The sequence below is a fragment of the Mirounga angustirostris genome, unplaced genomic scaffold (genome assembly GCF_029215605.1).
Source record: "Mirounga angustirostris isolate CCGP_5_RB_7025 unplaced genomic scaffold, mMirAng1.0.hap1 SCAF_4, whole genome shotgun sequence".
Taxonomy (NCBI): domain Eukaryota; kingdom Metazoa; phylum Chordata; class Mammalia; order Carnivora; family Phocidae; genus Mirounga; species Mirounga angustirostris.
Genome location: NW_026991712.1, coordinates 36,610,724 through 36,627,229, shown reverse-complemented (window position 1 = coordinate 36,627,229; position 16,506 = coordinate 36,610,724). Strand labels below are relative to the sequence as shown.

The 16,506-nt window shown below is 36.8% G+C and overlaps 1 protein-coding gene across 12 annotated transcripts in view; it reads right to left on the bottom strand.

Moving 5' to 3' along the window:
- The window catches only part of RGS22 (regulator of G protein signaling 22), a 125,757-nt gene that overhangs the window by 80,829 nt on the left and 28,422 nt on the right, over positions 1–16,506 (bottom strand). For all 12 annotated transcript variants that reach the window (XR_010410576.1, XM_064588075.1, XM_064588069.1 and 9 more), the window contains exons 4-8: positions 16,117–16,338; positions 7,511–7,596; positions 6,747–6,915; positions 3,295–3,424; positions 456–1,080 (exon numbers count right to left, since the gene is read on the bottom strand). Coding sequence is in view for 11 of the 12 variants with exons in the window: in XM_064588075.1 (XP_064444145.1) it covers positions 456–1,080; positions 3,295–3,424; positions 6,747–6,915; positions 7,511–7,596; positions 16,117–16,338 (1,232 nt within the window). In the remaining variant the exon portion in view is untranslated. The remainder of the gene's footprint in view (positions 1–455; positions 1,081–3,294; positions 3,425–6,746; positions 6,916–7,510; positions 7,597–16,116; positions 16,339–16,506) is intronic.

Sequence of the window (16,506 nt, the reverse complement as noted above, 5' to 3'; positions counted from 1 at the left end):
ATGTCCAAGTGGCATCCAACCAAAGATCACGGGATTTGTTAACTGAGCAGGCTGCTAGGAACAGCAGTCTCTTACCATGGCATAAGGTACATTTTATATAAGGTGTCTGAAGTCAGTGTGGTTATATAACAGAAAAATTATTTTCTCTAAAAAATATATCACTACAGTGTTATAAAAATAAGACAGAATGATTGATTTGAAAGCAGGTTTAGAATCCGTGGGAAAAAACATATGTGAACCCAAACGCCACTATTTGTATCTGATAATTACAAAATCACAGAACTAGTAAAATCAGTATTATTATAATAAAATAAATGTTATTATTCATTTCTAAAAGTATAAATTACATTTTTATCTTTATTTCAGGCTTTCTGCCTGTGCTTAAGGAACCCAAACTAATATTCCATAATTAAAAAAAAAAAAAAACAACTATTGAAAGTAAAAACTAGACATACCTTTGATGTCTTCTGGGGTCCTTAAGGACTTTCAACCTCTCAATATCCATCCATAATGACCAATATCTCTCTCCTAATGTATCTTTTATAAATTTCTTAAATCTTTCAAACTCCTTTCTATTGCCAATATCGTAAGCTTTGTGAGACATACACCAATCAGCCCTGGTTTCTGGTCCAATGCTCTCACTCTTTGAACTTGCTTGTTCTAACATCTCTTCTGACTTTTCACTTGTGATTTGAAATGTTTCACTTAACAAAACATTCCTGCCAGGGATAGGCTCAAAACCCTCCTCAAGCACCACTTCTGTTACCTTGTTGAAATTTATATAATCTGGGCTTTCCATCAGTGGCTCATCAAAAATTTGATGAATTGCTACTCTCAATATAAAGGTTACATAAGATCTTAAAAATTCTTCCCATGTTGAGAAATTCAATATAAGGCTTTCATCAGCATCCTGTTGCCTCTCAAGGTATATTCTCAGAAGGGCTTGAGAAGGAGTGTCTTGTAGAGAGATGGACCCAATGTCTTCTTCTTCTTCTTCTTCAAAATGAGAAGTTAATCTAATGGTTTCAGATGAGTCCCTTTTTATCCTCGGGTGAATTCCATCATCAAAGATAAAGCTGTCTGCATTAAATCATAAAGGGCTATTAGATCAGATATGAATACAAAGTTGCTTTTATTATTAACTAGATGTTGCAGAGCCAGCATGGTAAGTGGGTTTGGCACAGGTAGGCACTTCGGGTACAGAAGGGGGAGTTCTGAAGCTACATTTGATACCACTAGAGAAAAAACTGCTAACAGGATTGGCCATGTCTTCCTTGGACATGGAAGTGGATAATGGTGGCAGATGAATGAAATATTTGACATCCCTATTACAGAGGATCATCAAAAAGACATTATGCGCTTTTAAAATGTCGTATTTGAGGCTGATATAGAATGTCCATATGTAAAGGCCAAATCTATTAAACAATTGTTTAATGTACATATTCTAATATGTCATGCTATAATATAAAATTAGACAATCAATGAACAAATCAGAACTGGAGTCATATCAGGAATTTTTAAAAATTCACTATTTTAACCAAAAGATTCAATTGCTATCATACTTACAACCTACTATCAAAATTACAAAATGGCATAAGGTACTTATGAAGGCTTACAAATACAAATGGATTGTTTCACACTTTCTCTAAAGACATGTAGTCTTTATTTAGACTTATTTATTTTCTCCTTATTTAGGAATCGGTGAAATATCTGATGTCAGTGCTTTATTTCACATGGCAAATCTACCGCTTGAAATGCCACAGAGCAGGAAAACTGTTGTCATCTGTTTCCCCACTTCAATGGCCATTTTCTCAGTAATAGTTTCAAATCCCAGTGAACTGGAAGTGTTTTATTACAATTTTTATTGAAAATGAAGATACTGGGGCGCCTGGGTGGCTCAGTTGGTTAAGCGACTGCCTTCGGCTCAGGTCATGATCCTGGAGTCCCAGGTTCGAGTCCCGCATTGGGCTCCCTGCTCAGCGGGGAGTCTGCTTCTCCCTCTGATCCTCCCCCATCTCATGTTCTCTCTCTCTCTCATTCTCTCTCTCAAATAAATAAATAAATAAAATCTTTAAAAAAAAAAAAAAAGAAAATGAAGATACTAAGTCCCCCCAATATTAAGAGACTAGACTTTTGTAAACCTATGAAAAGATGCTGGGTATACACTCAATCCCACAGAAGTGGAGGGAGAGAGCAAGGCCCGCATTTCTGTTCACCACCCTCCTGCTACCCTTTCTCTACCCTTTCACTATCTTTGCTCTCCAATTTTCTACTTTACTATTTGGGGGAAACAGCAAGAAACCTATAAATTCAGCTATTTGCAATTAAGGAGACTATTTTCCTTCTTTACCTAGATTTAGGTTCAATTCTAGAGAACCCAGATTTAATGTCCTCAGAGGTTGCTTACACTTTTCAAAAGAATTAGGAACTTAGTGAATTGCTAAGTTCCTCTCCTGAGTCACATTGCTAGATTTTTTCCTCTAGCAATATCATGTTAAGGACACCCACTTCTGAAAGTTTCCTCCTATATCTATGAAAAGTTGGTATCGTCCACAAAAGTTCCCCACGGTAGAAATGTATCTGTTTTTCAAGGAGAAAAACAAGTCTGAACTTAGAAGGAAAACTCAAGTTGCATGAACGACTATGTACTTTCAAGAGGAGAGAAAAGTTCCGCCCACTTAATTTCAAATATTTAATAATAAGAATCTGTAAACTGTCACAGGAAGTAAAGACAAGACAAACATTTACCGACTGCCTATGAGGGACCCGGCACTAGGCCAGGCCTCTTCTAGACATTTAGTGTGTATCATTATTCTCATCTTACAGATAAGAAAAGCAAGGCTCTCAAGAAGTGGAATAACTTTAAAAAGTCACACAGCTAATAAGCATTAACCCATCTAAACCCATTCTCTTTTTCCTATGCCCCGTTGCCTCTCAAAAAACAGCAGAGGGGTGCCTAGATGGCTCAGTCAGTTAATTAAGCATCTGACTTTTGATTTCGGCTCAGGTCATGATCTCAGGGTTGTGAGATCCAGCTCCACAGTGGGCTCTACGCTCAGCAGGGAGTCTGCTTGAGATTCTCTCTCCCTCTGCCCCTCCCCCTGCTCTATTTCTCTCTCTCTAAAATAAATAAATAAATCTTTAAAAATAAAAACAGTGGAAAGTGAAGTGGGGGGGCGGGTAGGAATGGAGATTATTTTTCTCCCCCACCACTATGTGTTGTACTGGAAGATTAGAACACCAATAACCAAGGATTTAAGGAGTTTTGAAATCATTCTTGTCCTTTCTGCTTACCAGAAACAGATGAAACAACCGGTGTTTCACGTTTGCTGTGGACTACACAAGATGGCAATGAAAACGTCGATGCTGTTTGAAGACTCTGTTTGGCTAATGCAAACCAATCTTTTGTTTGAGTATAGGAGGCCTAGGAAGAAAGGTGCACCTTGGTTTAACATTAAGATCAGCAGTGTTCTCCCAGTCGCAGACCTTGACACGTCACTAGAATGTTAAATTTGCATAGTGCAATATGAAAGGGAAAACTATGCCATGAAAGAAAAGAAAAATTCATTATTTGAGAATAATGGGAAGGAAATTTCAACTCAGATTATCTGGATATTAGATGACCAAAGGTAAAATGAGCCCCAAATCCATCAAATCCTTCCCCACTCTTCCACCGGAGGCATGCAACCCTACTTGCCCGCTTCATTATAGAGTCAGGCCACCTCACCGTATCTTGGCAGTCACATGGCTCATCAGTTCTTGGCTCCATCCTTTGCCAGCTACTCCCACATTTACAACTTCCCAATTATTCCCTGCCCCTAATTCTGTCTGATCTGGCTCCGCGTTTTTTACAACACCTCCCTAATATGACAGACTTACTCTTAGGAGCACTGAAAACCTCCCCAAGCTCAACTGCCCCTTTGCCATAAATTCAGTTTTCACAGCTTTTCTTGGATTGTACGCTCCCTGAAAATTGATTCTTGACTCCATCTGCCCCTGGATGGAGCCTTCAATTTTTCCTTTCCTTTGTGCACCCTCAAGCCAGCTGACCCAATTCCCAAGCTGACCTTCAGCTTCCAGAACCCCAGTCCTGAGAAGCCCTTTTCTCAGCTTTCCTGGGAAAATTCCTCTGCCTGCCTCTCTCAGTAATATCCTCAAAATCTTTCTAAAATAATCCAGATTGTTCAACAGAAGCAGAGAGGGGAGTGTCCAGCATTACTCTCCTTTCTCCTTCCTCCAGCTGAGTCAGCAGGTTGGCCCTTAGCCTCAGGAATACTCACAAAATAGGCAGGGTTCAAATGGAATCGGTATTGTTCTCTATGATACAGAATTAGCAGGGCAAGTCAGGCCACACAATGAAACCAAAAAGCAAGAGAGAGAAATGAAAAGTGCCACCTATATAATCACTACCCCTCTTAAAAGTTAGGTTTCCTGGGTGGATAAAAGCTTTGAAAGATTCTAATTTCCTTTTGTTCCCTCTTTTCCTTCCTTTAAAACCAAGTCATTTGGGCACCTGGGTGGCTCAGTTGATTAAGTGACTGCCTTCAGCTCAGTCTCAGGATAGAGTTCCGCATCGGGACTGCTCAGCAAGGAGTCTGCTTCTCCCTCTGACCCTCCCCACTCTCGTGCTCTCTCTCTCTCAAATAAATAAATAAAATCTTTAAAAAAAATAAAACCAAGTCATTTATTATTATATGTTCATTCAACATATATTTATTGAGTGACTACTCTATTCCAAGCAGTATCCTAAGCACTGAGAGAAGGCCAAAATAATGAAGAACTGTTAGGGAATTGAGAGAGGCCAATAAACAAAAGTCCTTGTTATTTCAACTGTGCAAAAAAGATTGCAAAGCAAAAACTAGAGAAGTAGTAAGTAGTCAGTCAGACAAAAAAGTAGGTAACTAGTCCACTTAATATGCTTGAAAGATGAGTCAATTGTTTGTGTTTAGATGTTTAATGAAGACTCAAAGACATATTACCAGTTATCATCATAAAGATTAATCCTTATCTACAGTCATGATTTAAATGATTTAAGGGCTCAAAGAATTTTGAATCCTCAAAGTTCAAGAGCTATTAAGAAGATATTAGTGGGGCAATTGGGTGGCTCAGTTGGTTGAGCATCCAACTCTTGATCTTGGCTCAGGTCATGATCTCAGTGTCATGAGATCAAGCCCTGTGTCAGGCTCCAAGCTCAGTGCAGAGTCTGCTTGTCCCTCTCCCTCCTCCTCTGCCTCTACCCCTGACTCTCTCTGTCTCTCTCTCTCAAATAAATAAATAAAAATAAAATCTTAAAAAAAGGATATTAGAGAGTTATAATCAAGTGGACAGAATTGAGTTTTTTCATCACAGAAAATAGCAAAAGTAAAACTAGCTTAAATTTTACTCTCTTACATTTGCTTTAATTGACATGTGAGGAATCAGATTTATTTCCCTAGATTGATTCTTCCTGTTGTATGTTTACTGACCTGTACTATCAGTACATTTTTTATGACATTCCTGACATTCCTATAATACATAAGAGAAAAAATAAATACTTAAAAATAAGTATAAGAGAGAAGTACAATATGCTTTTCGTACATCCCTAGCATTAGCTCAGTGGAAATAATGCAACTGGCAAAATTTCAAACATTTTTGCCAAATATTACTGATAGAAATACCAAACTACAAAATTAAATCGGAACTACACATGAAAATAAATGGTCAAGTAAGATAGGTTAAGTCTATCTATTCCGACAGAGATGGCAAATAGTTTTCCTTTTGTATGACATCTTTGATCAATTGGAAGTGCTTGCCTAGAGGGCTGTGTTGAAAAGAATTTGGAGCCAAGTCCTAGCTCAGCAGGAAAATTGCCATGATTGATTAGCAATGTCTGTCATGAATGGAAACCAGGAGAGCAGCAACACTTGGGCCACTTATTTGCAATTCCTGGTTTTGTACAGAGTTGTGTATAGGAAATGTGTTCCCAGAAAGAAGACCTGATAATTAGAGGCCAGAGATCAAACAATGGTTTTTACTACACCATGACTCTCCAAAAGGACCTCTGATTCTAGGTTAGATCTCTTTAAATGCACTCATACAACACAGCATTTCTTCATGGAGGACAAATTTATCTGATAACAGTTAAAGGGTCATGCATTTTACTACTGAGGAATAATCTTAACAATAGGGAGGAGAAGACCCAATTTATCATCATTTTGTACAAAAATTATAGATTCCAAACAATGAAAATTTTGCAATGAACAATGAAACCATGGATACAATTCAAGGTACCCTTCCTCGCTTCACGGGTGACACTGAGCATGTTCTTCAATCTTGCATTTGGTTCTCTGTACACATGAGGATAATAATACCAATTACATTTCAGGTGAAAGAGTGCAGAGTAAAGGAGTCAGCATAAATCCACAAAATGTTTTGCTAAATCTGCCTTAGAAGTACTTGAAGTCGGGGCGCCTGGATGGCTCAGTTGGTTAAGCATCTGCCTTCGGCTTAGGTCATGGTCCCGGGGTCCTGGGATCGAGCCCCATGTGGGGCTCCCTGCTCAGTGGGGAGTCTGCTTCTCCCTTTGCCTCTGCTCCTTTCATCTGCTTGTGCACTCTCATTCTGTCTCTCTCAAATAAAAAAATCTTTAAAAAAAGGAAGTACTTGAAGTCATTTCCCCTTTTCAAGTGGTACAAATGAAATTCCTATCCCTAAAATGAGAAGTCTCCTTGAAATGCCAAGTCATGAAGAAACACTCATACTTTTACCTCGCCAAGAGAAATGTAGAACTTTTTCATGATGATAACATTCTCTTCATCAACAACAGGTGGTGGTAGACTGGCTGGTTTTTTCAGGACCCAGGGGGAAAAATCTGCATTGAATGTGATGTTCATGCCTGATACACTCCATCTTACTTGTGAGACCAATTTGGCTAATCTGCATTTTAGAAAACATACAAACTTGAAATAAGTTTCAAATACGGTAGAATTCAGGGGAAAAAAAAAAAACCCTAAAATTTTATTTTATTTTCAAGTCCATCTCCTCACTCTGCACAATGATTCTCTTAGGATCTGCTAAAATTAATGGCTTATTCACAGAACTACTAATTAATAATTACTCTGTTTTAATTTATTTTACTTTGATTTTTAACATGGTGGTTCTAAGTATAGGTCAAATTTTAGTAAAATTTCAGAATGTTTAGGTACTTACACATTAAGTCAGGAAACATAAAAGAAAAATTTGGTCCACTATGACATTCTTTTTCATGACACATTTGTTTTTTAACAGCCTGCACATAAATACCATTATCACAAGTAGATAATTTTTAAAACATAATGATCTAAGAAGCACAACTGAAATACATTTATTTCAAATGCTCTATCACTCACATACGATAGCAGGTGGGATACAAACTCCAGTGGGTTTAAAAGTATGTGATTTTATCAAGAAAGTATGGAAAAATGATTTTAGGTTAAAAAAAAAAAAAAACCCAGGCAATTAAAAAATAGGTTTGTTGATGGGACTATAATACCTGTATTCAAAGTAACAATCGCTTTCCAGAAATGCTGGAAGTCTTTCTTTTTTGATCCACTCAATACCTTCTTCACGACTGAGACACTATTAGAGGACAAGTGAAAAAGAAAAATCACCTTTCAGGACAATTAAGGCCTAGTCACTAGAGCAATATTACCAGGAGCCCTGCCTCTACCTTCTGTTTGCACAAGAGAGAGCAAGAACCTCGGAGTCCCACGTTTGAAGCCATTACTTGCCTTCAGGTACTTCTTTAATTCTCTCAACAACCCTGCATCAACTATTAGACCCATTTTACAGATTAACAAACTGAATCCAGAGAAGTTACGTAACTTATTGGAGGAGGAGGTATGAGAAAAAAAGTCACTCTCGGTATTTTCACAGTCGCAAAATGGGTTAAAAATAATCACAAACAGAAAAAGAGCTAACCAGAACACTTGATAAGGTCACTATGGTCACGACAGGCCCCTCTGTCCTTCCAGTTTTAGAAAATTTGGTTCAATATTTAACATCCCAGACACTATCCTGGGAATACCAGGGTTAGCAAGAAAGATAAGGCCCTGAGGCACTTGGGTGGCTCAGTAGGTTAAGCATCTGCCTTTGGCTCAGGTCATGATCCCGGGGTCCTGGAATTGAGCCCCGCATCGGGCTCCCTGCTCAGCGGGGAGTCTGCTCCTCCCTCTTCTTGTGCTGTCTCACTCTGTCAAGTGAATAAATTAAATCTTAGAAAGGAAAGAAGGAAGGAAGGAAGGAAGGAAGGAAGGAAGGAAGGAAGGAAGGAAGGAAGGAAGGAAGGAAGGAAGGAAGGAAGGAAGTTTACAGGTAATCCAATAAGCAATAGTAGTAGAGTGCAGTAAATGCCACAGTTCAGGCTTCTGTGGGAGGACACCTGGGCACTAAAACCAGCAAAGGTTTCCCGAGAGCATGCCACTAACTCTTTGACCTGACGCGTGATTAGCTTGGTGAAGAGGAGAGCAGGAGAGGAAACGAAGGTAAGTCTAGTATGACTACATCGCAGGGTGAGGTTTGAGGAAAGGAGGGAAGCAAGCCGGAGAAGCAGGCAGGCCTAATTATGAATTATCTTTTAAACAACAGTAAGGAGTTTAGATTTTATTTTGAGGTTGTGAGGGCCACACAAAATCATGGAAGAGTTACTGAGTTGCTGTTCATTCTCAAACATTTACTCACTATTGATTCTCTTTTTGTCTTATATTCACTTTTTTCCAGAATTCTAAAGAATGTCAGTACTTTGAACACTAAATGAATGCTCCTGGACAAGTACAACAACCAGTAAGGTACCCATGTCGGTGAGGCAAGGGTGTCTGCATTTATGTGACTTCCACTGATTATCTGCGAAAGCAACCGTTGTGCTGTGATAGTAACATCAGTCAACACAGAGCCCTGCTGACTCCAGGGAGGAAATTAAAGCGTCACAGAGTAGTACTGCCAACATCTGATGGGCTGATGTTCTTGAGCATGCACCTGCGCTCAACACTGCTTGCGTGTGGCATGAAGTCATTAGGCTCCCCAAGGCTGGAAGACTGAGGGAACAATGGTTTCCTTCTGTTCAGCCCAAAACATCCATTTGGCCCTGACCAAAGACTATCTTCTGGGTAATGAAGAAACAGAAGAAAGTTTGGAAGCAGCCAGCACCTGAACAGTAGCATCTCGGTGGCGGTCTTAGTGCCTACGAGTGAGATACGCAGGACACGTGGATCCTGTAGCCAGAAAAACTCCCAATAGGCCTCCACACATAGTACACAGCTACACACGACTCTCGGATTCTCATCAGCAATGCAGTCGATATGTCCCAGAAAGACACCAGACCACGTATTAAGGTCGGTACACCCCCTTGAGGAATACTACAAGGTGGTCAAGGCTAGTCAGTCATACAAAATCAATTTGCCTAATATTTAATGAACAGTTCACCAATAACTCATCCCCTTTTGAAGGTCTTTGCATCTATCTAACCCAAAAATGAAATGGAATGAAAAGTTTAAAAGGAATAAAATCAAAACTGACGAAAAGTCTTTAGACTGCCAAAATGTCCCTTCAAGGTGTTTACAAATAACTAAAATATAAAGACCAAAAAAACACAGAACAATCTTGTCAAACATAAAATGACAACTTAATAAATACCTATGAAAAACACAGAAATAATTTACCTATGGTAAAATTATTTAATCCTTAAAACTAAAAAAAAAAAATACATACAGTAAAAATCCATCCTTTTTAGTAACCACTTCTTTTTTTTTTTTTTTAAAGATTTTATTTATTTATTTGAGAGACAGAATGAGAGACAGAGAGCATGAGAGGGGGGAGGGTCAGAGGGAGAAGCAGACTCCCTGCCGAGCAGGGAGCCCGATGCGGGACTTGATCCCGGGACTCCAGGATCATGACCTGAGCCGAAGGCAGTCACTTAACCAACTGAGCCACCCAGGCGCCCTTTAGTAACCACTTCTACAAGTTTTAACAAATACTTACAGTTGTATAACCATGACTACAATCAAGATAGAGAATAGTTCCTACATCCTCCAAACTTCCTCATACCACTTTGCATTCAATGACTCCCTCTAACCCCAGGCCCTGGCAACCACCAATTAGTTCTCCACAGTTTTGCCTTTTCCAAAGTGTCATATAATTGGAATCAGTATAGTACATAGCTTCCTTCATTTAGCGTGATGCATTTGAGATTGACCTATGTTCTTAGACGGATCACTAGGTTCATTCCTCTCTCCTCCTCTTCAGCTTAGTACTCCACTGTATGGATGAACCATAGTTTGTTTATTCACTCCCCATTCAAGGAAATTTGGGTTTATTACAGCTTTTGGTGATTATAAATAAAGGAACTACAGACTTGCACATATAGGTTTTTGTGTGAACAGAACTGTTCGTTTCTCTTGGGTAATATGCGGGAGTAGGATAGATGGGTAGTATGGTGTATGTTTAACTTAGAAAGCTGACTGCCAAGCTGTTTTCCAAAATGGAATATCGCATCAACGATGTAAGAGTTCCAGCTGCTCTACACCTTGACTGGCACTTGGTATTGTCAATGTGTGTTGCATAATTAACTCATTCTAAAAGGTGTATAGAAATAGTTCGTTGAGATTTGTGTGTGTGTGTCTACACACACACTGCTTTTTTTTATAACAACTTCAAGATATAATTCACATTCCATATAATTCACCCATTTAAAATATATAATCCAATGGGTTTTAGTACATTCCCAAACCATCACCACGATAAAATGTCATCACCTTCCAGAAAACCTCATATCCACTAGCAGTCACTCTCCATTCCACATCAACAACTCGCCCACCCCTATCTCCCAATGTTGACTGCATTTCTCTTATGATAAATGTTGAACATCTTCTCATATGCATTTTTGTCATCTGTACATCTTTATTTGGAGAAATGTCTATTCAGATCCTATGTCCATTTTTTAAAACTGAAGTATAATGAACATAGTGTTATATTAACTTCAGGTGTACAATATACTGATTCAACAATTCTATACATTATTCAGTGCTCATCAAAGTTAGTGTACTCTTAATCCTCTTTTATTTCACCCATCCCCCCACCCCTCCCCTCTGGCAACCACCAGTTTGTTCTCTATAGTTGAGTCTGGTTTTTTGTCTCTTTTTGTTGTCTGTTTTATTTCTTAAATTCCACAAATGAGTGAAACCATATGATAGTTGTCTTTCTCTGGCTGATTTATTTCACTTAGCATTATACCCTCTAGGTCCATTCACATTGCAAATGGTAAGATCTCAAAGATCTCATTCTTTTTTATAAGAATAATTCAGCCACATATATCACATCTTCTTTATCCATTCATCTATCAATGGACAGTTGCGTTGCTTCCATATCTTGGCTATTGTAAATAATGCTATTGCAATAAACATAAGGGTTCATATATCTTTTTGACTTAGTGTTTTCATTTTCTTTGGGTAAATACCCAGTATGGCATTACTGGGTCATATGGTAATTCTATTTTTAATTTTTTGAGGAAACTCCATAATGTTTTCCACAGTGGCTGCACCAATTTGCATTCCCACCAACAATGCATGAGGGTTCCATTTTCTGCACAACCTTGTCAACACTTATTATTTCTTGTCTTTTTTATTCTAGCCATTCTGACAGGTGTGAGGTGATATCTCATTGTAGTTTTGATTTGAATTTTGCTGATGATTAGTGATGTTGAGCATATTTTCACGTGTCTGTTGGCCATCTGTCTGTCTTCTTTGGAAAAATGTATGTTCAAGTCCTCTGCCCATTTTTTATTTTTTTCAAGTTTTTATTTAAATTCCAGTTAGTTAACATACAGTGTAATATTAGTTTCAGGTGTAGAATTTAGTGATTCAACACTTCCATACAACACCCAGTGTTCATCACAAGTGTTTTTTTTCTTAAACTCCACATACGAGTGAAATCATATGGTATGTCTTTCTCTGACTTATTTTGCTTAGCATAATACTCTCTAGTTCCATCCACATTGTTGCAAATGGCAAGATTTCTTTGCTTTTGATGGCTAAATAATATTCTAATATATATATACACACACACACATATATATATTTATGTGTATACACACACACACACACACCACGTCTTTATCCATTCATCAGTTGATGGACATTTGGGCTCTTTCCATAATTTGGCTATTGTTGATAATGCAACAATTATAATGATAATGCAACCGCAACATTGGGGTGCATGTATCCCTTCAAATTATTATTTTTGTATCCTTTGGGTAAATACTTAGTAGTGTAATTCCTGGATCATAGGGTAGTTCTGTTTTTAACTATATGAGGAAAATCCATACTGTTTTCTAGAGTCCTCTGCCCATTTTTTAATCAGATTGTTCATCTGGTGTTGATTTGTGTAAGTTCTTTGTATATATCCTGCATATTAACCCCTTACTGGCTATACCATTTGCAAGTATCTTCTCCCATTCAGTAGGTGTCTTTTTGTTTTAATGATGGTTTCCCTTGTTGTGCAAAAGCTTTTTATTTTGGTGTAATCCCAGTATTTTAATTTTGCTTTTGATTCCCTTTCCTGAGGAGACATCCCTAAAAAAATGTTTCCATGGCTAATATCAAAGAAATTACTGCCTATGGTTTCTTTTAGGAGTTTTTTAGTTTTAGGTTTCACAGGTTTTTAATCCATTTTGAGTTTATCTTTGTGTTTGGTGTAAGAAAGTGGTCCAACTTCATTGTTTTGCATGATGTCATCCAGCTTTCCCAGCACCATTTGTCAAAGAGACTGTCATTTCTCCATTGTATATTCACGCCTCCTTTGTCATAGATTAACTGACCATACTCTTCTAGTCCATTGATCTATGTGTCTATTTTTGTGCCACTACCATAGTGTTTTGATCACTATAGGTTTGTAGTATATCTTGAAATCTGGGGTTGTGATCCCTCCAGCTTTGTTTTCTCTTGAGATTGCTTTGCCTACTCAGGGTCTTTGGTGGCTCCACACAAATTTTTGTATTATTTGTTCTAGTTCTATGAAAAATGTAGCTCGTATTCTGAGAGGGATGGCATTAAATATGTAGACTGCTTTGGGTAACATAGACATTTTAACAAAAGTGTTTCTTCCAATTCATGAGCATGAAATATCTTCCCATTTGTATCTTCTTCAGTTTCTTTCATCAATGTTTTATACTTTTCAGAGTACAGATCTTTCACCTCCTTGCTTAGGTTTATTCCTAGGTATTTTATTATTTTGTTGCAATTGTAAATGGGATTGTTTTCTTAATTTCTCTTTCTGCTACTTCATTTTTAGTGTATAGAGATGCAACAGATTTTTTGGAACTCCTTTGTAGGATTTATTTTATATAAAAACTGAATCATATTATATGCTTTAATTTACAACTTGATTTTTCCATTGAACAATACATGTGCATCTATCTCATCAGGACAACAGACATAGCTCAAACACATTCTTTCTAAATAGTCATATAATATTCCATAGTTCTTCAGTTGATAAAGATATAATACGTTTATATTACTGAAGTCAATGCTGCAATCAGCTCCTATACATACACATTTACTTGTATGGGATAAAAATCCCAAAGTGGCTTTCCAGGCATAAATCATAGTACTTTTAATTTTAATCAATTTTGCCAGATGAATTCCCAAAGATTGTAGCAATTAATATTCTACCAACACTAGATGTTATTACTTTTTTAAATTGTAGGCCCATTTCATGTGATGTGATGAGGACTGGGTGTTATACGCAACCAATGAATTATCAAATTCTACTTCTGAAACTAATGTACTATTTGTTGGCTAACTGACTTTAAATAAAAAAATTGTAGGCCAATTTAATGTCTTAAAAAATGGTATCTGGCTGTACTTATAATTTGCATATTTCTGATCATTTTTGTGATTAAACATCTTTTTACTTGCTCATTTTCCATTTTAATTCTTCTCTTGTAAATAGTTTGTTGAATTACTTCAATTATTTTACTGGACTACTTGTCTTTTTCTTAAATAAGATTGGTAAGAAATTAAGTAAAATGCATTTCCTCACACTTGCAAAATTTTTTTTCTAAATCATTGTTTTTTAACTTTATGTCATTTTCTAACATGAAATATTTTAATTTTGGTGTCTAGGGTTTTTTTTAATTATTATTATTTTGAGGATTCTGGAGTTCTTGACTTCATGAGAGGATGGGTCACATGCTAAGTTTACATACAAATTTTCCTGGATTTTATTGTAATATTTCAGTTTAAAAAACCATTTATTTATTAATATACAAATAAAGACAATTTAGCTTACTCTTGCAAACTGATAGTAATTATTTATATTTATTGTGTTTAAGCTTTGTCTAGGAAGTCTAAAATAATTTTGAATTAGCAATAAAGATATGTTTTTTCTTTTCTTATGATCTACTGGAAATGGTTACAGTATTTCACCATATACAGTGTGTACTATCGATTTTGGGTAGCCTTTAACATGTTTAAGCAATTTATTTTTTTATTTTTATTTTTATTTTTAAGATTTTATTTATTTGACAGAGAGAGACACAGCAAGAGAGGGAACACAAGTAGGGGAGTGGGAGAGAGAGAAGCAGGCTCCCTGCCGAGCGGGGAGCCCGATGCGGGGCTCGATCCCGGGACCCCGAGATCATGACCTGAGCCGAAGGCAGACGCTTAACGACTGAGCCACCCAGGCACCCCTAAGCAATTTATTTTTTAATGAGTTTTTATTAGACATAAGTTTGCATGAAATGCAATAGATTTATGTATACTAATTTTGTATCCTACAACTTTACTGAATTTATTTATCAGTTCTAGTAGTTTTTTGGTGGAGTCTTTAAGGTTTCCTACATATAGTATTATGTCATCTGCAGTTAGTGAAAGTTTTACTTCTTTCTTACCAATCTGGATGCCTTTTATTTCTTTTTCTTGTCTGATTGCTGTGGCTAGGACTTCCAGTGCTATGTTGAATAGAAGTGGTGAGAGTGGACACCCTTGTCTTATTCCTGATCTTAGAGGAAAAGCTCTCAATTTTTCCCCATTGAGCATAAGGTTAGCTGTAGGTTTTTCACATATGGCTTTTATTATGTTGAGGTATGTTCCCTCTAAACCTACTTTGTTGAGACTTCCTATCATGAATGAATATTGTAACAATTTATATGGTGCTTTATAGTTCAGAATATATTTCCTTGTCTAAACTTCAAAACATTGCTATAACATAGTTTTTTATTTTTAGTATTTGTAAAAGTATTTTAAAGACTATTATTATTAATATATTTAATTTGATGAAAGTAAACAAGAAAGACAGAAATATATTGGAATTCAGTAAAAGAAACACTGAAGAACTTTCAGGCTGGAAAAGAGCTATATCGTAAGTGTTGAACATATTTCAGCCTAGTTCCATCAGACACTTCAAATCATGGAAAATGTTAAACATTCATTTTATTTTCAGTTGAGCCACACAACAAACCTAAGTAGTAGGTAGCGAAGGAATCATTTGACAGGTGATGAAAATAAGGTTCATCAAAATGACTTGTTCAAGAACACAGAGCTGGTAAGTTAAAGAGTCAAGGTTAGAACCCAGGGTTGTTTGTGTTTTTTGTTTGTTTGTTTGTTTTTGTTTTTGTTCAAAGACAAAGCTCCTTAGCTCCTCATGCTAAGGAGACAAAATCCAGAAGCTGAGAGTGGAATTTAAGGCCAGGGAGGTCAGAGTCACATAGTGTAACTGGAGGGTCAGAACTCATAATTCCCAACTGCTTGTTAGGATAGAACCCAAATCAGATAAATTCACTGTATACCCACATTTTCTAGAATGCATCTAAACTATAAAGGATACACATATTTCTGCTGCCCCAAATTAACCTGATATCCTAAATGTTCAAAGGAAATTATATGAATCTTCTCATATTGTAAATCTAACATCAACAATATTGCTAGATTAAATTGGCCATTTGACATGAATAAGATGATAGAGTAACTAACAAATACTATGTTTAAGAACAATAAAACTTAATAAATATAGTTACATTTCAGAAAGTTAAGCCCAAGGAACCTCATGTTAGTCTTACCTAATGCTTTATCTACCTAGCAAGATATAAACTCAAATATACCTTCTTACCATGATATTGTAGTTTATATTAATGGTTTCATCTTCATAGGGGGCATTCATCTGAACAGGTTTAACATCATTCTTTCCTTTCCTTACAACATCATAGATGGGATTTCGAGGTTGCTGGTTTTGTAGAATTTTTTTCAGTTGCTTTTCCAGAAGTTGTGGAGCATTGTTAACTATTTCAAAAACTCCAAAATCCACGTTAAATCTAATTGCCTCTGAAAAGGTCTGCAAAATAAATTTGTAGAAATATATCTTAAATTTTTATAAACCAGAAACTCACTGTTTCCAAGGACACTTGACACTTAATAAATGCATAATATGCATTTAGTATAAGCATACACACACACACACACAGTTTTGTGTATTTAACCATTAGCTCTTCTCTTTAGGAGC